This window comes from Lingula anatina, chromosome 9 (assembly GCF_051362555.1).
Source record: "Lingula anatina isolate TDL-2025a chromosome 9, LinAna3.0, whole genome shotgun sequence".
In the NCBI taxonomy this organism is placed as follows: domain Eukaryota; kingdom Metazoa; phylum Brachiopoda; class Lingulata; order Lingulida; family Lingulidae; genus Lingula; species Lingula anatina.
Window position 1 is genome coordinate 11900172 of NC_141775.1, and position 25397 is coordinate 11925568.

A 25397-nucleotide genomic window follows, 5' to 3' on the forward strand; every position below is an offset into this window, starting at 1 on the left:
TCCTATTACCATGTCATTATATAAAGCAACTGGCAAAAACCTTCTCACACCAGCCATTCACTGTTCTATCTGAGTTCAGTGCAAACATGTCTTGTTAAGACTTTTAATGCAGCAAAAGGGCCCCAGGCCTGAACCGAAATATAGAGTAATCCATGCAAGTTCAATGTGAACACGTCTTGTGGAAGTTTTAATGAAACCAGAAAGCTTGAGCAAAAATATACAGTAATGCATCTAAGTTCCATGTGAATATGTCTTTTGAAAGTTTTAATGAAGCAAAATGGCTCCAGGTTGAGATAGAGTATAGAGCAGTTATGTATGTACTGTCTATGTGAACACATTTTGTAAAAGTCTGAATGTAGCAAGATGGCTTTAGGTCTGAGACAAAATATAGATCAGTCCATATGAGTCCAGTGTGACCACACCTGGTGACTGTAATAAGCTAGCAAAATGACAGGGGCGGAGGGACATATAGAACAGATGTTATCTGCTCCAAAGTCACGGGTTAAAAAACATGTGTCTTTTTTTTTCTTAACCATCTGTATTTTAAGTGCTTTATCCTTCATATTATCTGCTTATGTGTGCCGTGACAGTTGTTATTACTGAACTTCCCTTTCCATATATTAATTTACTAGTAACCTTTTTTTAAAAATCTTCTTTGTAAATAAAACGACAAACCTGAATGTCATGGCTTAATCAAATTCCAGATTAAGGGAACATGGTTAGTGAGCAAAATGTCTATATTATAAATATTAGTTTATAGTTGAATGGTTCATTATTTAAAAAAATTAAAAATATGCTAGTACAGACATGACTATAAAGAAGGAATAACATTGGGGAAAATTAAATATAAATAGTACATACATAACAATGTTTTTGTTGGTAGGAGACTATATTCATCATAACATATTCACACACTTATTAACTTTTATAATACTAAGACAAGAAGTAATTTTAACAATCTGTTTCATCGCACCTCAACAAAAATTTTGATATAAAAATGAAAATGGAAAATAACAAGTGCACTGACAAAATGATTTTTTTTAGCTTGAAACACACATGTACGTGATGACACTAGTTTACGATAAAACAACCAACACTGATGACTTGGTTCTCCGTAAAAAAAACAACACGTCAAAAATGCCGTCATCTAATAGACGTACTAGTACTTTCCAAGTACAATTGCCACATACACACACAGCTTGCCTGACTGTGAACTGAGATATATTGAAAACATGGAGAACTCGTGTAACATGCACTGGATAGTGCGTATTGATTGGAGCTCCAGGAAAAATTAATTTCAAATCCCGAGAGCCGTGCGAGGCAGGCCACGGTTTCAGTATTACTGCACTGCTGGAGATTATACACAGGCTGTTAGAATACTGATATGGTTTAAAGTGAAAGATTGGAGAATGGAGGGATTATTACTTTGATCTTTGGTCAGTCACACACATTCTCTCTCTCTCTTTTCCTCTCTCTCTCTCTCTCCCCACAAACAGAAATAAATTTATAGAAAGATGATATTTCAGTGATAAATAAAAAGCATTTTGTCAAAATGCATGTGATTAAAAATGACTTCACAACTTAAAATTGTCCCCCCCCCCCCATGTGAGCCAACTATCTTTGTGAAAATAAAAAAGGTTAGAATAACTGAAGACAAAAGCTCAGACTTAGGTTGAAGCTGATCTTGGTACCATAACCAGATTTAAGAGGGTTACTAGTAGTCATTTCAGACTGCTACAATGTCACTAAGGTGCATGAAGCCAGTTTCAGAAAACAACTTTAGCCTGAAATCTTGGTCTAAACTTTTTGACAAAAAATAATGTCTGCTTTGGTTCTTCATGTCAAGAAAATTTCAGAGTAGCTCATATAAATAAAGTAAGTACTGGTCCGAAACATTAGGTACTGTACATCTATTTTTTTATGTATAAAAACAGGTGCTATATTTAATTTAACGATACTCTTTTACAGAATACCTCTAATTAGGACTTTGTCTTACTTCCAAATGTTTTGGCCAATATTTTTAGACTTAAGTTCCTTACATGTAAAACAACCACCTGCCTTTTCACATTTAACAAGCTAGGCTTAGCCTATTAAGCCTATTAATTAAAATTCTTATAATTGTAGTGCAGCCAGCCATTGAGACTGCCACCAGTTTTTATTACAGATCTGCATCAATCTCAAAAACAATAGTTGGAAAAATTTCATCTCTGTATAAAGTCTTGCCCCTACCCCTTCTCCCCAACACATAAAATACTGACTGTACTGACCTGTGCTGATACCTAGGGAAGTGTCCACCGCAGTGGCTATCTGTGGAGCCGTAATGACCACCCTCTGGTCAACCACATGATACTGACCGCTGCCGCTGGTGTGATTCATGGTGTCCAGCGTCTGGAACTGACCGCCTCGCCTGTTCACAACAGCAGTGTCCAGTTGACGGAACTGACCAGTACCACCTCCAATCTCTAGAGGCCGGAGATGTTGACCGGTGTTAGTCCCTGCGTCCAAAGTCTGAAACTGACCAGTGGCCGTATTCCCCCCGGGGTCTAGCTGGGGCGGGAACTGACCTAACTGCCCATTGTGGTTCATTTCAACTCAGTGAGAGAACGTGTGCAAGGCTGTTTGGGCTCTTGGCGTCATTGTAACTGTAAAATAAATCAATAAACAAAGCTATAAATACGTATCATGTATGGCTTCATTGTTTGTCGTGATATTGTGTTCTTTTCAGCTCGAAGTGCAGTGTAGAGATCAATTCAAGATGGTAGTTATGATTTTTTAAAACCCCTGTCTAGCTTCTTCGATTATCTCATAATAGAAATCTTTCAGCTCGTATTTATTTCCATCTAGATAGTTAAATTACCAACATTAGCACCAGGAGAAGCTGATAAAAATACAATGGTGCATTAAAGTCAATCATGAATTAGAATTTAAGGTGCTGAAAATGACTTACTACTGAAATACATAGACTACTTTCTATTAATGGAGGATCAAGTAAATGTGCTTGTAGCTGACTATGTAAGATGTAGCACTTTTCTCACAATTAACATATTAATATATATTTGATAATTGCATTGCCTCGAAATCTCTACAGCACAATGGAGAAATATTGACAGCTTTCTGATACAGATGTTTTAAAATGATTTTTTTCCATGTAACATGCCACAATCTGTTATTCATGAAAAGGGACATGCTTTTACTCAAAATGAAAGATCCTGAAATGATTGGCATGTTACTGCATTTCAAAGAACATTTGGCAATGAAAAGTCAAATTCTGGCAAGAAAACAAATTCTAGCTCACCTCAAAATTCTAAAATGCCTGGTACATTGCACAGTGCAAAGCTCACTTGGCTGTTAAAAGGTGATGTTTGGCTTCAAAACAAGAATTAACACAAGTGAATTCTTCTAATGAGATGTAATTTGCAACAATGCAGCTCTTGAGAAAACCAGGCTCATTAATATTTTTATCCCACCTTACCTTTCTTTGTAGGTCTTGTCGCCGACTTATTTCTGAGAATTGAGGATTAATTTCATCCAGGCACTGGTAGCCTTGGATTTATGGCGAAAACAGCATTTTTTCTTTCTTCACAACAAGGAATGAGTTTGGTGACAGAGGCTGAAATAAAATTAAAAAAAAATCTTTCCTGAGAGAAATTTTCCAATTAATTGAATGTCACTCTCTAACTAAGCAATATAACTACCTGTACTCATATAACTTATCAGGCACAGCTTAATAATGCACCATGGCTGCAGAGATGCAATATTTATTGTGCGAAAAAGACCTCATATTACGAGAAACTGCCTCTGTTTGGTCAATTATTCAGTAATTATCCAACAATTGGAAGAGGTCAGAAGGTCTGAACATCTGCCTGGACATCAACCTTCCTGGGAAAGATTTTCATTGCTTGTGTGTCTAGAACTCAATATAAATAGATATTTACCCAGGAGATGAAAATTGTCATCAAATAATGAAGCTCCCCCCCCCCCCCAAAAAAAAAGGAAAATAAAATAAAATAATCAAATAAATGTGAAATTGTCACATTATTTAGAGTGCAGAGAGTAGAAAGTAAATACTCATTGCATATTTTGCATTTACTAGTAATGTGTCACAAAGATATTCACTCGAACAGAGACCAAACTCACTTTTAAAAACTTTACAATGACTTATTTCTGATAATATCTATGAAAGATGTTGGTATGACAAATTCTCTATTTTAACACACAATTTGGCTGTGATCTTCAACTTTTCCAAGTCCACATGTAATGTTCTATGACCTAAGTTGCTAATGCTCGACCAATTCTTTATTGATCAATTGACGCCACATATTTTCAGAAGTGCCCCAGGACCTATGGGCCATGGTTCTATCGCTGCATTTATCTTAAGTACAGTACTAGTAATATGCAGGGCCAGATCCAAGATTATTTGTTTGGAGGGTCCAGTTTTTAAAAATGACAGGCCTTGGATGCAAAGCCAACCCGTGTCCCCTTGGTGTGGATTTTGTAGTTTTGGAGGACAAACGATGTCATTTGATGCAGTATAAAACCATAATTCAGCTCTTCAAAATTCTAATATCATGAGGGGAATATTGGCGTTATTTTTTTCCAGAAACCAAAGGGGCGGGGGGGGGGGGGGGGTAGGACCCCCCCCCCCTGACAACCCCCCTTAATCCACCACTGATGTGATCCCTCATAATTTGCATAGTACTTTGTTGATTGATTTAATATTTTACAGTTATGATGTGGACATTTTACAACTTATCTGAATTATAAATGCAAAGATGCAAGTAAGGCAATGCTCACAATATAAGAAATCAATTTCAGCAAATACCCCCCAAAAAACCTGCAATTCTTTAGATGTGTTCGAGATAAACAGTAATTGATCAGTACAGAGAAACACTTTGCAGTCTTCTGTCAGAAAAGAATTTAATCAACTGTTTTATGCTTACTGCCAGTTTTGGTGTCTTCTTAAAAAGAACAGGTAAAATTAGACAGATTTCTTACACTCAAATTATGCCATTTAACCTCAATCCCCAATGAAGTTGATACAAGGGAAGCAGACATATTGGAGTGCAAAAGTATGACTCTTTATTTTAGCTTTTACTGGGGGTGGAGGGAGACTAAACAACTTCATGAACAAATTTTTTTCAACAAAAAACTGTTCACAAGCGACGAGAAAGTAATCAATATACTTCACAAAAAAGATCCAAAAAGATGGCAATTATAATCTTGAACAAAAAAACTTAAACAAAACAATTCCGCCTCATTTGACAGGTTATGGCATTCTTTACTGACAAAACATTCAAGAAAAAAAGATATATCCTTACTGCAATATGTAAGCAGACTTCAGGTATTAAAATTAGCTAACATTATTACGCTTGGGCACCAACATATAAAGAACGCCAATAATACTGCCATCGCAATAACTCTGTAAAAACTCAACCCACAATATGCACAACAACAGCTCCTTTGGAATAATTGCCTCAGACTTATTCACTCACTCACATAAAAGCAAACAATTGGTCGCCATTGTAATCGTGACAATACTAAGACCCACTTTTCTTTTTTTTATAATAAAGAATTGAAAATATCGATCTTGTGTCGCCGCAGCCTCTGATCACTACCAGGTCAAGGTTGCAACTTCACATGACCTTTTTAAGACCAAGAAATGTAACCCTGAAGTTTTTAAAATATGTGCTCAAACTTGGTAACATGATTTTTTTTTTTTTTTTGCATATTTTTCCTTTCTCTTTGCAATGAACAAATTCATAGAAGCGTAATCATTTGTAAAAGATTTTGTGTTAAAGGGATAACAACTTCATTTTTGGCAAAAAAAAAAAAAAAAGAAAGGGTATTTTCCTGGTGTAAATGACAATTTTCCTGTACTTACCAATGGTACATGAGTCTGTTCGAGCATTCAAAGTTAGTCCATGCTTTTTTAAGTTTTTTTTTTTTTTTTTTTTTTTTTTTTTTTTTTGTAATAATCTCTTGACAGGTCACATGATGCCATGATAAGCATGACAAGAATAATTGTTATAACTGCTGTTTTGGAGGTAGAAGAGAATTTATGACTACATTTCTTTGAGTTGTTTGCATGGTATTTATTGTGAAATATGAATCTCAATTGGACAGTGAGATGTTATCCCTTTAAATATATAAAGGTTGAAAAGCTTTGAAGTTATAATCTATTTTAGACCAAACTCTTTGTCTCTTATTTCCCAGTGGCCCTGTCTCATACATATTCAAAATAGGTCTCAAGTAATTATTTTACCAGCCAAACTTTTAAGCTACTAGCCAAGGTGGTGAATGAAGAACAATCGGCTCATTTCTAATTGTATTATTTCCAATCTGTGCCAGAAATGTACTAGCACACAATTCATCCATAAGGCTAGTGGTTCATAAGCTTAAAATTTCAACTTTTTAAAAAACATGAACAACTGCCATTTATTGTTACATGAAACCTTCTAAAATGTACACAAAATGTACTAATATCATGAAATATCATTTCCCGACCCTATGTTCTATTTGATCCATTTCACTTTGAGTAGCAGTAAGGGACTTCAGCAAAAAATACATTATTCCATTTTTGACTTATGTATGGGAAATTTGTGAAACATGACATCTTCGGAACCTAATGCTTCTCTACATAAACCTTTCCCATTGCAGTTTACAAAAATGTCACAGTACAGCGATGATGCAGTGCTGTTTATGTTAGCGTGAACATGGATGATTGCAAGAGACTAAACCAAGATAGTGACATAGTATTGATCTTTTTTTTCCTTGAGCTAGATTGTGGCATATAATGATGCAACAATTGCATGGTGTCCTTTTGCAAGATTGCCAGGACAGCGCTAACACTTGTCAATTGAACCTAATGCTAAAACTGACTTTGATTGGCTAAACAAAAAGAGCTTGATCTGACTTGTTTTAGTCAAATTGTTACCATCTGGATAAAAAAATTGGCAAAAAAAGTGATTAGGCTAAGCAAAAAAAAAAAAAAAAAAAATGCTAACACTACCACAGGATTGCTTTTCAAAAAACATAATACTCATTGATTTTATATTTCCCTTTTGTTCACTTACCCATAGCAGTAATTTTAAATTTCATCCCAATCAAACTTTTTTTACTTTAAAAGGATCTAAATACCCATTAATGTATGATGTCTATCAAAAATGTACAAGTTTAAATCCATACTTATTTCTGTCGCAATGTTCTTTGCTTGAAACATCATAACAAATCATGTCGCACAAATCAATTTTTTAACAAAAAAGGAACCAGAGGGAAATGTTTCTAATCCTCCTGTTCACCATATCAACCTGGCAACACATGTATAATTAAAGAGGAAGCAATAGTGCAAGCTATTTTGGATGTCCCTGTTGAATTTTTTTCCGTGGTCTGTGTCAGTGTTCAGCGCAATTTTGACAAGGTATGTTTTAACAAAGGCCGCATTCAGAACAGATGATCAGGGGATTAAATGATCTGGGGACTAAATATGGCCGACCCCACTAAAAAGCAAGCCACCTAATTCCCTGACGGTCTCCCCGCCTCCAGACGTGCCAATAAAAATGTTTTGAATGATATGGTTACTGACAGATGTTACATTTGACACAGTGGCGGATTGAATACATGGTACATGACATCACTTGCAGGCTAAAAACTGGCATGAATTCTAAAATATAAATGTAAAATTTATCATTTAAGTAAAATTTATAAATGTTTTGTGAGCCATCCTATATCTGTTATGAGCATTACTGTGTCCAGAGTTACATCATAACATGTCAACTGGGCAGCCATCTCTGTCAGTTATTTTCTCAGCAAAACTGCACTCTGTTATCTTGGTGTGACTTGCAATATATAGAGAATATAATAGGTCTTTCAACCAGTAACAATCAGGCAAATTATTATTCAATATTGTTGGTTAAAATCTGTTATTTTCAATGGCACCTTTTTGCAAAGGGTCACATAAATATGAAAAAAAAATTCTAAAACATACCACCAAAAATTTTTACCACCAAAAAAAAAAAAAAAACCTCAAAACTTCTTAGTTAAAATGATTCTTAACGGGCCCCATACCATCGACGTTCATAAAAAAAAGCCGATGTTCAAAACAAGTGATATCCCATGAGACAAACTGATCATTGACTGTTCCACGTTAATTTATTGGTTATACCCCAGCAAAGCCAGTACAAATACTTATTTGAAGGAATTGATCTTCACACTACAGTTGATTTCCCTTGGCTTTCTACAAACCACGGCCTCTCTCAAGATGTCCGTTCACCATTTTGGTCCAAGATTTGTTCACAACTGGTCCAACTTGAACTTCACTTTGTTCTAAGATCTGTTCACAACTGGTGTAACTTGAACTTTACCTTGTTCTGAAACATGTTCACAACTGGTCCAACTTGAACTTCACCTTGTTCTAAGACCTGATCATAACTGGTCCAACATGAAATACACCTTGTTCTAAGACCTGTTCACAACTGGTGCAACTTCAACCTTACATTGTTCTCAGACCTGTTCACAAGTGGCCCAGCTTGAACTTAACCTTGTTTTAGGGCCTGTTCACAACAGGTGCAACTTCATCTACACCTTGTTCCAAGACAAGTTTACAACTGATCCAACCTGAACTACACCTTGTTCCAAGACAGGTGAAAAAAGTTCCACAAGATTTGTTTGACATATAATAATTTGAGTTAGATGGTAATTTCTTATGCAGAATCTAATGCACAATAATTCCTTAATGATGAATATTTGCAGCCTTTGATTATAAACACACTCAGCAGATAACGAGAAAGGTATGCACTTCTCTCATGTTTACCCCAGTGGGAATACTTCCCCAAATCACACACACCTGTCAGTGAGGGCTGAATTTTTTTGTTTTTTTCATGACTGTAACACACAAAAAAATATCTTCCCAATATGATGCATGTTAATATTTTAAATTTTACTATTGGGGTTATGTACAGCATCTTAGGTTTGTTCTAAGCAAATAATCCCTTTACCAAAAAATAAAAGTAAATAAATATATGATAAGCTGTCAATGCTATTTAGGTTCTGACATGCATCTCTACTTTTTTTAATAAACAGCTTTAGGGCAGGAAGAGAAAGGAGTTAGACCGCCCCCCCCCCCCTCCCCTCCCTAAAAGAGGCTTTCTTTTCTATTCAGGAAAAAAGCATTTGCGAGAACTTACATTCAATTTATAATTTACAAGCAAGATAAGCCCCTCAAGTTGTACATCAATAAAGAAATTTAATATCTTTCAAATAATTTCTCTTCCTAAGGTAATAAATATTTCACAATATTGACCGAGATAAGACTCTTATTGCAAGATCAATAAAGTCAGGTAATAAGTTATAGCTTTACTTAAGGGGAGGACATCAACTCGGTGCCATATGTTATTTCATAAATGAATTTACAGTTGGAAAAAATCAGCTGTGTGGAAAGAAATTGAACTCTGGTTCTCCCTGATAAGTGAAGGTCAGACTCAATAGGTGGCAATCCTTAGACGAGTCTTACAAAATCAACATTTATGTAATTATTTGCTTTTTTTTTACTGAAAAGGTCCTGAAATAGCACGCATAAGGAATCTACTTACAAAGATCTAACAAATAGGGTGTGTGGGTGGAAATCAATCCTGAAAGGGTAAAATACTAGTACTTCATTCTTGAAAATAAAAATGTGTGAAAGAACACCAAATTTTCTAGCACAGCCATTAACATGTTCTTATCAGATAAAAACAAGGGATAATAAATACAAACACACTCAGGGGGTCAACTATTTGTCTGCCCTTGATTACTGTGTTGTAATAGTTTACATCCCATAATGTAAGATAATGCATCCAGGCAACCCCTTCCAAAAAACTTTGGAAACCTCATTCTATAAAAAAATGAAACGTACCTTTAGGTGCAACTCTTGTGTCATGGAGAACACAGGGTTGAACCATCATACATATCATATATCTAACTATCATATGTGCTAGACAGCCAAATTCAAGATCAAAGATATGTATCATATGTCCTTTTCAAGACCCCCAAATCCACCTTCCCCTTGGTATCATTAGATATCCACTAGTTTTTGTCAAAGATAATCTACAACAGCCAAAATAAAGGAAATGATCATTTCATAATTCTTTCCAATCCATTACTGATTTGGGAAAGACAACAAAGTTAAAACGTAGGTCCTCTGACAAAATTCGTAATCCTTTTTTTTTGTAATTCTGTATTTGACTTACCTTAAACAGCACACAGCATAGAGATACAAAGCGAGGTTTTTATTACTGTTACAGATATCTTTAGCATCATTAAACAGAAGACGTGCTTTGAAGTATGAAAACTGCACAATGGGTAATGCTATAACTGTACCTACCTATATAACAAGCAGGGACTAATACCAGTATATAATACTTCCTATTGACATGAACAAAGCAGATGCCAATTTTTGTTCAATTTAGCAACATTGATGCTGTGTATTACGGTTACCCCGTCTTTTTGATGGGGGTAAACTGTAAATTCCATAGATACTTTATTATTATTATTTAGGTCATCATTTCTTAAAATTAGGCATTCCAATGAAGTTCTAACAACATAATTAAAAAGCAGGGTAAAAGCTACTCTACAGTTTTGTTCTACACAGTTAAAACACCACAAATACTATTAAGATATATAATTTTGTAACTATTTTAGGTATCTTAAAGTTTGATAAATTTTGCCCATTGATAAGATCGAGTCATTTACCATATATATATATATATATATATATATATATATATATATATTTTTTTTTTTTTTTTTTTTTCCTGTTCAAATGTACAAATATTCACATCTCAGGCAAATCAATAATGGATTCTTTTAGCACATTTATTTCCTGGTGTTAGTGGTTTGTTTATCTACTAGTAATTTATCATTATTTGTGTATTTATTTAATAATTCATCTAAATCAATTGAAATCCAATTCATTCTTTCTTTATTACTCTGGGTTTTTATTATAAGTTAATTCATAGCTGGAGAAGACACAGGTTTGTTTTAGCAGCAACCAAAACTATACAATGGAACAATATAAAATATATTTCCCTGCAATAACATCTTTTTCCCATATTTTTCTTTACCAATTTTCCATTTCCACCAATTAGTTTGTGGTAGCTAAGATAAGCTGTAGATGTTTGAATTCATTTGAATCTTTTTTTTTCTTTAAAAAGAGGTACAATAATGAGGAGCAAATGCTATGGTGTAAAAAGGTGTTCTCTTAATATTTTGGCATGAAAATCTTACATGTTACCTGTGTAGAAAAAAAATTATCTAAAATAAAATGCACAAATTATGTTTATGTAAAAATTAATATTATTTTTAAGATTCAAGATCTCTGCTTATTGCCAAACCATCCTTTATATTATTCACAAAATAAACAAATAAAGTAAAGAATAATATTTCTGGCTCAGAAAAAAAAACTTGCTATTTTAATAAAAAAAGTTCATAATGATATCATTTTAGCAATTACTAGTGCAATCGAAATTATTTCAGGAAGAAACATTGCTAAATGAAATACTTTTTGATTCAGTGAGAAATGACTACATTTTAAAATGCTTTCCACAAGCAGTGAAGAAATCAACTTCTCCTTCACCCTGAATAAAATTTAGTTCATAAACATGGACAAGAAACCTGAAGTTGTTTTTCATTTTCTGCAAAAAATCACATGAAATCTATTCCATACTTTTTACCTGTAGTTTTTGCAAGGGGTAACAAAATCAAAATGCTATCCAAAGTGAACACATAAGTGAGTTAAAAACAACAAAAAGGTGTACATAAAAGATTCCATACAAATACATGGAAACAATTACCATAACTGCAAAAGAGCTTTTTACCTAGATATTCAGTTACACCTTTTAACAAATGTGGAGGTAGAAGATATGATGCAACTCTGGCACCTGTGACTTTTAACAAAAAGAGAAATGATATCCACAAGAGGTAATGGAATCAACATTACAATCCCTGGGAATAAATCACTTGCATACTAGTGCCTGATAAAAGACTGCACCACATAATATATCATAAAGTGAACAGTTTAAGAATAGAGGCTAGCAATGCAAAATATCTTTGTAAAGACAGTATAAAGTATTTTGGCAAAAGAAAAATAATTACAGTAAAAAAATTCTTTTAATTCTTTATAACTCTTAATTCTTATTTACTCTTTTACATCTCAAATTCAAAAACTCCAGATAAAGGTGTCTCCAAGACTTCTGAATCCCCTTTCTTCATTCAGCAATGAGACACACAATGAATGCAAAACCGTTTGATTAAGTTTTGCTAAAACATTTTTAATTCTAAGCTTCTAATTATATTTTTAGTTCTATGCTCCTAATTATTGAGTCATTCTATAGAAACAAAAACAGGTGAACAAATGCCCTAATGGAAAAAGAAAAAATTATGTACAGGTTTCTAAGTAGTGATTTTCTGTTGACAGTTTTGGACAGGGTATATCTTAGGGGAAAATCAGTGAAATTTCCCATGTCTTTTTTTTTTCATTGCTATATAAAAGACAGGCAAGAATTATATACTAATACTTGTAAACTAAATGGACATGTATGCAAATTGCTTGCATATTTATGACATGTTAAAAAATACAAGTCATGGAAAAGCACAGGCCAACAATTTCATTTCTTTTAAATGTGCAACTTGACATTTTGCAACTGTAATGGCTATCAAAATAGTTAATCTGAAGATTTAAGACAATGAAAATCCCATTATGCTATCACCTGTAACCATCAGGTATGTATGGCTATATGTACAGGGCAACTAAGGGTGAGATTTCACCTTTCAGCAATGCTTGTATAATAATTAATTTACTGTCGTGTTTCTACAGTAAGGTATAAATGAAAATTAATATGATATGTCGATAATCTTTTAAAATAAAATTAAATAAACTGTGCTCATTAAAAATACTTGTTGCTGATGGATAAAAAGGACTTTTGGTCCTTGTGGAAGTTGTTTCCTTTAGTGACCAAAGTCGCAATGATGACATAGGTAGAAACAAGCCGTTCGCTGGGTATCCAGGGTCACTCATGATTGACCTAACTTTCTTGAGCACTCGTCTCTCACACAAACTTTCCATTGATGGAAATTCCCTCCTTACAATGCAACTGGCAGTTTTCACTACGCGGTTGAGGCGATTCTGCTGAGCTACCATAACAGACAGTGAAACAGAGTGTCAATATGCTGTCAATCGCCACAGGGTAATATTTTACTAGCTCTTCTTGACTGACACAAAAAGTGACATCAAATGCCATATGCAGTTAAGTCTTTGCTAAGCCTTATATACAAGCTTGTCAATAATGGTGTGCCATATAAGATCATCAAATATATGTATGCCTATTTAAAATGAGTAACCACTTCATTCTTAGAATGATATATATTATGAATACCATAATTTTAATGGAGATGTGGATGTTATGAACAATATCATAAGTACAACTCTGCTTGCTTCCCTTACAAACACTGCTTTTTTTTCAATATATATCTCTTGCAATAGGGCCTATTTCATCAAACATTTTGCCTGAAGGGAACGGGGTCTCCCACCTGTATATTTAGTATCTGACAGACTTAATTATTCTTAAACCCCCCCCCCCCCCCAAAAAAAATAGTAATAATAAATAAAAGCATCCTTCAATCACTTAAAATGTAAGGAAAATACCTGTAATAAATGCACCTCACTTATTTCTCCACGTCCCATCAAAATGCCCCCCCCCCCCCCCAACTTCCCACCCCTCCCCTCCCCTCCCCCGTTGTGTCATGGTCATGGCGTCAGACAATTTTTCCTAGTCCGTAACCTAATCATAGTGCTAGAGTCGTAGGAGTCAGAGCACTGATTTCGTGAGGGAGTGATGCCTTTTGTATACACTTTCAGTCCTTATCGATATCATTTATCATAAAACAAGCCATAAGGCCAAGCTAAAGGTTTCCGTAGTCAAGAGTTCAGACGTGCAGGCAGTGTAACCTGTTCCCACAGCTAAAAGTACAGCCAGATAAAAATAAATGACTAATGTTATACATCAAAGTGTTGAATGGCTGTTACGGCGACAGGAAATGTAAAATACAAAACACTCACGCCCCCGGCACTATTACTGCGCATAATGATAAAATACCTAGGACCAGTTTTTGGAACTCTTTTGCTTGTGTAGGCGAGGCGAACCGGCGTTTTTGGGCCTCAAAATTGACGTTTCTGGCACAGCGAAGCGAAATCAAACGACGTGGACCATGCATGCTATGTACCTAGAAACATATATCCCAAAATCACAAAACTCGTCGCAGTTTAAGGTCGAATAAACACAGGAAACACCTACCTCATCTTCAGAGCATCGAAAAATTTTCTTTGCTTCCCAAAACACTGATTAGGCGTGCGCATCAACGGAAGTCTTCCCACAATGCACCGACAAGAAGAAAATGGCGGCGTCCATAGACGATTTCGAATTTTTGGAATCGGAGGATTATTATGCATTTTTGAATGTTGACCGAGAGGTAAACTGCCCCAAACACCATTTCTGTTTAGAGCACTATTTAATTTAATATAGATATTTATTTTGAATACTGCCAGCGTTCGCATAGCTCGTTTAAGTGCTATTGTAATAAGCACCCAGTATTTCGTTAGCGTAAACCCGTGAACCCCAGTCCAACGTGCTTTATGAAAACAAAGCTATGTTTACTGATGGCAAAAGGCTTGCTTGCGAACTTTTGGTCTAAATGAACCGAAGACTTTCTTTTTTGTATGTACACCTATTCTGTGCACTTTGTAAAGTGTAGCGTATGTATTTCGCATCTGTTTCTTTGATCATATGTTGACTTATGTGTTCAGAAATGGGAAACGCTCACGTATGTCGGACTTTTGGGACGTTGTCATTTGTCGAACTTTGAATGGAAAGGAAAATTATGTGGGGGCTCTCTGAGGTGCTTATCTTTTCTGAGTGGTTTGAAACATTTAAGTTATAGATTCTTTAGTGTAAATTTTGAAAATATATGGTGGCATTTGATCAGATTTTTGGCAAAAAGGTTACTTCATATGAATCTTTAAAGTCAGGAGGTAATAGATTGGACTAATTTTGTTTACATTTTACCTTCTGTATATCATAATCAACATTACAGTGATTTTTGGTTTCAACAGAACTCCAAGGTTTACATAAAACTCTAATATCCCACATTTGAATACAATTTTCTACTAAGTTCGCAGTATAAGCATCCTCTTTGTGATGTACGAACCAAACATTGAGTTTATTCGGTCATTTAAACATCCACTTCATGCTATTGTGTGATATTCAACTGAAGTACAGTTCTCTTTAGAATCTGTTCATAGTGCATAATATTGAAATCTGTTGACTAGATGGGCATTTGTATTTGTTAAGTTATACAGTGCACACAAGATTTAATATTTTAATAAGATAATAAAAATAATAATTTAATAAATAAATGAGTGAGAGGGATACATATCACTGGGAACTTCAACTAACTTTTATCATCAAGGTATATCTTTACCAAAACTGTTAATCAAATCTGTGATTTTACTTGTGTGACTTTGAAACCATTTTGAAAAGTTTCATAAAGGAATGCAGTATATGAATATTAAATTGCTATAATTTCATTGTTCAGTTTTAGTTTTAGAGTTTTGGATGGATTTTTACCTACTTTGGCAGTTTAACCAGGAACAGGCTGATGAAAGAATACAGCATATGACTTCTAAGTTCTTATATATAAGATATATTACATATATGTAATAACACTGTTCCAGGTCACCTTTGAAGAAAAGCAGTATTAGTATGTGAGTTTATGTGTATAATTTCAATGTTTCAGGCCACCCCAGAACAGATCAGCAACAGTTTCCGTCGCCTGAGTAAACTGTTCCATCCTGACAAGCATGCAGACAAAGATGCTAAGGCCAGTGCCCTAGAACTCTTCAATAAACTACAGGAAATATATGAAGGTGTGTCAGCATACCAATGCTAGCACTGGCTCAGCATCAAGTGCCAGTGAAATTTAAGTCAATTTGTGGTATTTATTAATTTGTTCTGTTACTAGCCACAATATCAGACTTATGCCAGAAGAGGTCTGGTTTCTAAAAGTAATGATAGGCCAAAAATTGACCTTAACTTAAAGTCAGGTTCTTGGCATTGCAGACAGACATATTATATGTCTCTTCACTTAACACACCCTCAAGCTGTTTAACATGATAGTACTAGTTCATAAGTATGAGTAAATATTTATTTATTTATTTATTTATTTATTTATTTATTTATTTATTCATTCATTCAATTATTTATTTATTTATTTATTTGCAGTGCTCAGTGACCCACACAAGAGAGCCGTCTATGATACACTGGGAGTGAAAGGGCTAGAGACATATGGCAAAGAGGTGGGGTATTTATTTTTGACTGGATCGATTACTCATCTGATCTTTGCTAGGGTACGAAGCATGGAACTTTGATTTGTAAAAAAAGGTTGCAGGGATGGGGGTTGTAAAGTACCGCATAATCCCTAATATGTCACACTGCTATGAACAAAAAAAGCTCATTTACATGATCATGAATAGACGGCAAATGTAACTGTACAGTGAAGACAGTGCTGTGTTTAGTGAGATTGTGTTAGATGTACTCTGTAACAATGTAACATTTATCACTCCAGGTCGTGCTGCGTAGCCGGACTCCGCAGGAGATCCGTGAAGAGTACCAAAGACTGCTGCAGCTGGAGGAGGAGAGGCGCATGCAGAACAGTGTCAACCCAAAGGTAGGTCAAGGTCAATATTCATGTCAAGGTCAAGGTTAGGATTCATGCAGAACAATGTGAACCCAAAGGTAGGTCAAGGTCAAGTTATGCTTAAGTCATGGTTAGGATGCATAGTAAAGACAAAGTCATTATTCATAAAAAACAGTATGAACCCATTGAAAGGCGAAGGTCAGAATTTATGCCAAGGTCAAGGTCAGAGTTCATTCAGTGCAGTGTTAGCCCTAAGGTCATTGACCTTATTTCATTTCATATCATATGCATTGCTTCTCAAATTTACATGTGGCAAATAGAATAAAAAATAAATGTTTTTTCATTTGCCTCATTAAAATGTGATATAAGAAAGAATGAAGCTCACTTCTCAGACTGCTTGGACTATGTGTTTTTTTAGGGATCCCTGAGGATACATATAGATGCAACCAACATATTTGAAGGTTACAGTGTGGATCCTGACGAGACGTAAGTATGTTTTCTCCATTTCCTTATCTAACAAATATTCTCGTACTTGATGCACAAACACACAGTAAAACTACACAATCACAATTACCCATCTAAAATAATTGAATGTCATTATTGCTTAACTGAGTGTTATTTTAGATTTTGGGGAGTAGAGAGGTTTATATGGCTATATAGAATAAATGCTTAGTAAATAATAAGCTGAATGTTTCAGTTGCTTTCAAAAAAAATTTCATTTAAGCGAGAGACCATGTTCCACCACATTCTCCTTTTTTTATTTAATCTTCATTCTTCTTCATATAAAGTTATTGTTTCCAGATTACTGCCCAAAATTGATATCAAGTCTATGTCCATTATGCAGTCTGTCGAGGCACCCATCACACACAATAATACCGTAGAGCTGCAGGGTATGCTGGGAGTAGAAAATGGCTACGGAAATGGCTCCGTCAATGTTCTCTGGCGAAGACTTACAGGAATACATGGATGGTGGCAGGTAAGGGGATTGACGTAGCAGCAAACCCAGGCGCAAAATGTTCACCTGACCATGTGACAGTGTGTTAGGGTTACTTTGTTACATTTGGCACTGTGTTAGGGTGAATGTGTGTTAGATGTGACAGTGTGTTAGATGTGACAGTGTGTTTGGTGTGACAGTGTGTTAGGTGTCATATTGTGTGTTGTACATTGTGCCATGTGGCAAACACAAAGAAGTTTTCTTATCAATGGGCCTCTTTGGAGCCCTATACTTTTATGGAATAATAATAAAAATGAAACTGGAAACTCAAAAACGTTAGAAAGTTAAAAATCGGCCTATTAAATTTTATCAAAAAATGAGGTTTGTTATTTTTGTTATTTTTATACATTTGTATATATGTTTAAATGTTATTTTTATAGTGTAAATATAATCTTTTATATGCTTCATTTATTTATGTTTTATCTGCTTATTTTTACTAATGTGGTAAGGACCAAATATACCTTAAGAGATAAATCATTGAATAAATTTTGTTGGGTGAGACAAGAAGATTATATTGTCTATGTCAGCATTAGTAACTTTATACCTTAATGATGTTTGTTGCCTCTGTTCTAGTGCCAGTTAGCTGTAGGAAGTCCTCAGCCCTCTGCTTTCTCCCTCACCCACTTCAGAACACTGACCACACGATGGTGAGTACAAAGCACAGGTTAGGGTAGCCTGAAATCCATTCCTGTTGACAATTCTGATAAATACTGGCTGTGTTGGCAAAGGTCTCTAAAAGTGTGTAATGAGGACCAGTTTTCACGCTCGACGCGGTGCGGGAGCTCTCAAATTTTTAACCTACCTCTGATCTCTTCAACTCCCACACTCCAGTAAACCCGTCCAGTATCCCCATCAATAGAGCTGTAAGTAAGGTAATATCCATCCGCTTGTTTACCAGTCAGATCATTGTGAAGTTATACTCGCCCCTCTGAGGGGAGAGTGGCCCTAACACAGGCATCTTTAGGGACGGATCCAGAAATATTTTCTGACAGTCTTCCAAATTATCTTTGTTGATCTATCCTCCTTTTTGATCATCTTTTGAAAAAAATTAAATACCCGCTAATGTAAAGTTGAAAGTCTGACCGTCTTCTGGAAGACCCAGAAGACAGCCTCAATCCGCCCCTGATCTTGTATTTTAGTGGCGCACAAGACAGGGAATAAGGCTACAGGTTTCGCTGTAACCTCTAATTCCCAATTTGAAACATTCTAATTAAATAGAAAAAAAAAGGGACAAGGGAAAAATTAGATTCTCAATTTGATATTGTTTGATGAATCAATTTTTGGAAAACGCTCATTTTGAATTTATCATTTTCATCATTTTGATTGGTTTTCATTTCAGTCACATGACAGCATCAGGAATAGTTCGAGTTCTTCCAAGGGGGTTAGATTTCAGTACAAACTCAAGTAAGTCTGACTTTGTAGAGTTCACTTTAAGTTTTATAGTGCTAGCGTATGTCAGAGATACTATCACACCTTTTCAGGCCTGACAAACTCTTTGGAATAGGATTAGGATAATATTATAGTCTACTACTGTTAGACCTACTATTTAGTTGGCTATATCAAAAAGACACCTAGTGTTAAAAAGTACTAGATTTTGAACTAGAACTTGATTTGTGAACCAGACTTGTGAGTATGGGTAAAATATTGGCTGCCAGAGAAATTGATGGCCACAGATACTGTTTCTTTTGAGATTTACTTTTTATTTGAATTATTTATTTTTTTGCCACCAGACACTGTTTCTTTTAAGATTTACTTTTTATTTGAAATATTTATTTTTTGCCAACAGACACATTTTATTTTAAGATTTTCTTTTTATTTGAAATATTTATTTTTCAGTGTTGTCCTATCAGCTGGACAGGTCACTGGTTGGCAGAATACATTTAAATATCAGACCATGGAGGCGGCATTTGTCTGTGATGAAAACTGAGCTTGTATGGCAAAACCCTAATAACCATCTAGAATTCTCTCTACAGGTATAAATAATCTTATTTTCTGTATGATGTAATATTTGGCAGAGTTCTAGTGTCTTTTAGGGCCAGTCTCATTTTTTTTTTCTTTTTTTTTCAAAATTTATATTTTTGTATGCATGTTGCATCTAAACTTCAGACTTACGTACTAATTAAAAATGACTGTCACAGTAACTTAAATAAGACTTATTATTTGATTACTGTTATATTTTTTTCTTCATTTTTGCAAAATATTTTCTGTTGTCTTTTTATTTGTTTGCAACTTCCAGGGGTTTTATAATCATTTATATTTTACAAATAAGTTAGTTAAAGATGATTATGATAATAAAGATAATAATTATTATTATTTATAATTATATTTTATCCATCTTCAGCTAAGCATGTCAAACACCAATATAGCCTGTGTATATGTTAGGAAATTCCTGGAAGATGATGCCAAATTCAAAGTAGTAGCAAGGTGGGTGTGGCATTAAACCAGTTTTAGAACCATTCTATATTTTATATACTTTGCATTGTGATTCACTGGAGGAGTCAAGATATCAGGAATTTATGTATTTATTTATATATTAATTTATTCAGATTTTTTTAAGTTTAGGTCATGGTTTAATTCTAAAATTTTACTTTTTATTTATGTATAGATTTATTTTTATTATTTAGCTGTTTTGTATTTACTCTGTTTATTTTCATTGCTATTTCATTAAATTATTATTCCAGATAATTAAAGTTTGCCAAAGAAAATTAGCAAGTGTAATGTGTATGTTGAATGAAATTTGGTATATTTCAGGTTAGGTGTATAGTCTAGTATAGATGAGTATAGTTGACAGCCAAAAAATTAGCAAGTATAGTGTATATGTGGATAGTTTATTGCAGGATGGGTGTATACTCCAGTAAATTTGAGTAAATTTGAAAGCTGAGAAGAGTAGCAAATAAACTGTATATGTTGTATGATATGCTTCAGCTTAGGTGCATATTTCAGTATAATGAAACCCAAGAAGATTAGCAAATATATTGTAAATGCAGTATGGTATATTTCAGGCTAGGTGTTTACTCCAGTATATTTGAGTATGGCATAGCCAAGAAGATCAGCAAATACAGTGTGTTGGAGGCATATGTGTCTGTAGGAGTGCCATCTGGAGTTATGCTCAAAATCAAGTGAGTTTTGTTGCAGTTGTGTCACACCCAACACACTGTCACACGTAACACACTGTCACACGTAACACACTGTCACACCTAACACACTGTCACATCTAACACACTGTCACACCTAACACACTGTCACACCTAACACACTGTCACATCTAACACACTGTCACATCTAACACACTGTCACACGTAACACACTGTCACATCTAACACACTGTCACACGTAACACACTGTCACATCTAACACACTGTCACATCTAACACAGTCACACGTAACACACTGTCACACCTAACACACTGTTGTTTTACACACAATGTAAGTATTAAGGGAAACGTTAATGATAATGATATTTATTTAAATCTAAAATGTATTACTGATGTTGAGTAGACTGAATGGCTTTGCACGAAAGCAATGTTACACAATGCCATTCTTAAGGCAATGTCCAATAACTGACATCTCGTACTTAACACAAACATACTGTCATGTCTGACACACTGTCATGCCTACCGTACCGTCACATACGACGCATTGTCACATCTTACACTCTGTCATATCAAATATATGTTGCATATAAACAGTGGCCTATTTACACATAGCACATTAAATTACAATATAAAGTGGCACATGTGACACAATGTCAAAATTTAGGAAGTCCCATCTAGGAAAAAAAAAATAATTTTATAACTAACAACATACTTGTCAGTCACTATGATAAAAGTGGATCACAATCATCATCAATGCACATCTGTATATTTTAAATTTTTATTCAGTTGTTTGTATTTACGTATAAGTATATAATAAACTCACCAGAGAATAATTTGAATTAATTTATTTCCAGACTCCACCGAGGTAACCAAGACTTTCACTTCCCCATCCAGCTGTCTGATGAAATTCTTCCCAAAGCTATCTTCTACGGCACAGTGGTGCCCCTGGTGACTTACTTTGTGGTGAAGAAATTGATAGTGGACCCATTTGTACAGAAGGAAAAGGAAGAGTGAGTAGAAATTATACACAAAGCATGGATACTAGGCATGAAAGCTTTGACCTTGAAATGTGGGTCAAGGTTACTGATTTACATGAAAAAGTAGGCCAAGGTGACCTATTTATGAACTCATCTGTGAGCCCTAATGAGAGAGTTGGGTGCTGGTGGTCTTTTTTTGGTGATGGCTAATGTCCTTAATGTAGCCTTCCTCTGTATTCAGAATATTCATTCTTGAAATTATTATGAATCAGTATGGTGAAACGTAATACTCCATTCCTTTTTCTTTCCCTCTTTCTCTCATGTTGCATTTTTAATATAATAATTATTATATTTAATGTTCTTACAGGGACACAGACAAGAAAAAAGAAAAATATGCAGATTTAATTGCTGAGAAGAGAAGACAGGCACAGAGTGCTGTAAGGATCCAAACTCCAATAGTTATTAATTAATTAAAACCATTTTTAGTTAATAGAAAAGTGTTAGATAGATTTAAATGAGATTTGGACAAATTGAAAGATTGAAAATGATATGAAAAAAAAATTGGACAATCTTTATGAAGGTAGATGTTGATATTAGGTGTACATAAAAGATGGTATTTTCTCAATTTTTTAATTATTTATTTTTATCTATTTGTTATTTATTTATTTATTTATTTATTTATTTATTTCAGGTGGAGTTGATGAAGGAGACAGTTGAGAGGATACGTGAGGAAGAAGAAAGAAAGGGTGGCCTGATCATAGTGAGGGCTGTCTACGGGAAGATTATCTCCACCGATTCTGGGTAACAGACAGCAGCTTTATCTTTGAAATTTAGAACTGGAAAACAGTTAACAGATTGTAGTTTTCTCTTGTAAAAAATGCACTGTTTTACAAATACGTAATATTGCACAATGAATTGAAACTGGAAAATAAAATTTATAAATGACCTAAGTACAACAACATATATTACCTGCAAAGAGTTTCTTTTTAAGGATTTATGAAAATGAGCAAGGGGCATTTTCATATAGTATCTTTTCAGTGATTTATATTTTAAGTATTAGTGTAAAACAAAAAAAAAAAGAGAGAGAGAGAACAACCCTTTATGCTAATCCTAAAATGGATTCCATTGCAGTGACTTCAATGAAAGCCAGTGTATAGATGCTAACATCCCGCTGCAGGTCATGGTGAAAAACTCGTCTCTCATTTTGCCAGAAACAAAGTCAAAGGTAATTCTCACAGTTGAGCGCTATATGTAAGGTTTAAATTTTGAAATTACAAAAAATGAAATTATCCACATCCTGCAGTGTTAAAATGTGTAGGATTTGACATTTTCTTACTCAGCAAATTTTATTATTTTTATATTTCTGAATCATTGAAAACATTTATGATAAAAAGCTGAATATCTGATAGAGTCATAGCATATTGAAAATTTAATTCTTTTGTTATATTTAGTTATATTTCCTTTCTCTATTGATAATGAGTACCAAGATGTGACCCTGGCCATCCAGCAAGTAGTTTGTTTATACCTATTTTATCAACATCACGACTACATCTCTAAAAGCAACTTCCACATGCACCAGAACTTTTACCCATTAGAAACACATATTTTTAATGAGTACAATTGATTTTCTTTTTTTGTTTTGTTTTATTTTATTTGATTAAGTTATTTTATCATCAGATCATATTGGATTTACCTATATAAGTATAGATATGACAGTAAGTTATTATTATTATTATTTTTAGAGTGAAATTCCTGGCTTTTATGACCCATGCATGGGAGAGGAAAAACATTTGTATATCAGATACAAATTTCAGAGAAAACTGCATGACGTTACAATAGCAGATAAAGAACCTATCAGGCTTCCTCTTGCAAGTGAGTATGGCTGGATTTAGAAGCAGGAATGTCATTTGCCAGATTTTCTGAATCGAGTTCTGGCCCAAAAACAACCCACATTACACTATGTTATAGCATAGAAAAATTTTGACAAAGGCAAAACATATTATAATAGGCTATGGGAATATGTAAAATGTGTTTCAATTTAAAATTTTGCCGAACCCATAATACGTTTACGAAAGTTTTGATTTGACTGAAAACGCACATTTATTTAGCTTACAGAAATGGTATCCCAAAGTGAGAAGCCAGCAGCCACTGGCATTTAATTTTGAAACCTGTACATTTGCAGTAAACTTTAAATTTATATTTCAGAACACATTATCAGAAATAATGCCAGTGAAAATAGCTGATGCACAGAAGAAATAGAGTCACAGCAACATCATCTACCATCGAGTCACTTTCAACAGAAAAATTATATATATATATATATATATATATATATATATATATATATATATATATATATTATAAGCAGAATGCCATTGCTCTGCATTAGAAACAATTTTAATTTGTAGAAATGCAATTTATGATAGTTGGAAGTATTACGTTTAATATAAAGTACTGCCTCTATAAATATGCTTGCAGGTGTGCATAATCTTTTTTTTTTTTCCTAAATAAATTGATTATTATTTGATGAAAGAACTGTTTTTGAGGAAAATTTTAAATAAGCAACAATGTACTTTTAGATTAGCTGTTGTTCTAGAATGGAGATGTGCCAGTCTCTTCATTTTGTATTTGGCATTCTACATTGCAACTTGCACAGATAGAAATTGAAATTTGAAAAGGACAAAGCAGGCATGCATGGTAACTGAAATTTAGGAAAATGAAATGTGTAGAGAGATAGTGAAGAAATTATCACCAGAACATCATTTTTGGTGTAAAAAAAAAATACAAGGTGCTTTGTATGTCACAGACATATTTGTTCAACTTTTCAGTTTATCTTTATCTGGCATATACATTATTACAAAGTAAAAAAATTATAGGAGGGGGAGGGGATTGCTTAAATATTAGTTTTATCTTGTCAGATATGGGGCATTTTGCAATACTGAGGGTCTCGGAGTCACTCCTCTTCCATTATTTGGTAACAAATGGGGTGGAGGGGCAGATTCCCCCATTACTAAGGTGGGTGGGTGTGCGTTCTCTTCCTGAATCCCCTGTATCCATTGGTGAATTCAGGGTTATGTTGGGGGGGGGGGGAGCACAAAGAAAGCGTCCATCAGCAAATGCTGATTTAAGAGAATAGGCAAAGGAATAAGTAGATCATACAGATGGAAGATTGTTTGGTTTTGTCTGTATACTCTGTTTGATGGGGGAAGGACAGAGTGAGATCCCCTAGACGAAGAGTGTGTGTGTTGGGGGGAGGAGGAGGGGGTCTCTTAGTTCACCATTGTTTGCGAGTATATCTGTTTATGATATTACATGACAATGTACTGAAACAAAACAAATACAATGATATGTGATTTACTAAACCAAAACTGTTCTACAACTGCTGTAATGGTTGATTTATGCAGATTTTATTTGTAATATTTCTTTTCTTTTTCTGCCTGTACATATCGTGAATGAAGTTATTTGCAGGATGATGATGTGTGTGTGTGTGTATTGTATTTGAGAAAAATATTTATAGCATGTGGAACAAACAAGTTTGTTATGAATAAATTGCTGTAGAATGCAAAAATACTGCTGTTTTGTTTGAAAACGAAAGCACAACATGTGCTT

General features: G+C 34.4%; 2 protein-coding genes across 3 annotated transcripts in view; one reads left to right on the forward strand and one right to left on the reverse strand.

Annotated features, from left to right (window-relative positions):
* The window catches only part of LOC106170697 (calmodulin-binding transcription activator 2-like), a 42171-nt gene extending 27770 nt beyond the window's left edge, over positions 1 to 14401 (reverse strand). For both annotated transcript variants that reach the window (XM_086995073.1, XM_086995072.1), the window contains exons 1-3: positions 14325 to 14401; positions 3473 to 3610; positions 2268 to 2642 (exon numbers count right to left, since the gene is read on the reverse strand). In XM_086995073.1, coding sequence (XP_086851199.1) covers positions 2268 to 2586 — 319 coding nt within the window. In that variant the 5' untranslated portion in view covers positions 2587 to 2642; positions 3473 to 3610; positions 14325 to 14401. The remainder of the gene's footprint in view (positions 1 to 2267; positions 2643 to 3472; positions 3611 to 14324) is intronic.
* On the forward strand, positions 14264 to 25356 carry LOC106157616 (dnaJ homolog subfamily C member 11). The gene is made up of 18 exons (XM_086995074.1): positions 14264 to 14499; positions 15823 to 15952; positions 16308 to 16381; positions 16651 to 16752; positions 17141 to 17208; positions 17524 to 17698; positions 18290 to 18363; positions 19056 to 19120; positions 19553 to 19689; positions 20058 to 20140; positions 20719 to 20835; positions 21666 to 21821; positions 22156 to 22225; positions 22480 to 22589; positions 22920 to 23013; positions 23531 to 23660; positions 23994 to 24094; positions 24137 to 25356. Exons 1-17 carry the CDS (start codon positions 14425 to 14427, stop codon positions 24029 to 24031), a joined length of 1698 nt encoding a protein of 565 aa, XP_086851200.1. The 5' UTR covers positions 14264 to 14424; the 3' UTR covers positions 24032 to 24094; positions 24137 to 25356.
* The last annotated feature ends 41 nt before the right edge of the window (positions 25357 to 25397 follow it).

Coding starts and splice junctions, on each gene's coding strand:
- LOC106157616 (XM_086995074.1), top strand. CDS start 14,425: ATGGCGGCGTCCATAGACGATTTCGAATTTTTGGAATCGGAGGATTAT. Junction 17,209..17,523: donor AGTGTGGATCCTGACGAGAC/GTAAGTATGTTT, acceptor TATTGTTTCCAG/ATTACTGCCCAAAATTGATA. Junction 20,836..21,665: donor GGAGTTATGCTCAAAATCAA/GTGAGTTTTGTT, acceptor ATTTATTTCCAG/ACTCCACCGAGGTAACCAAG.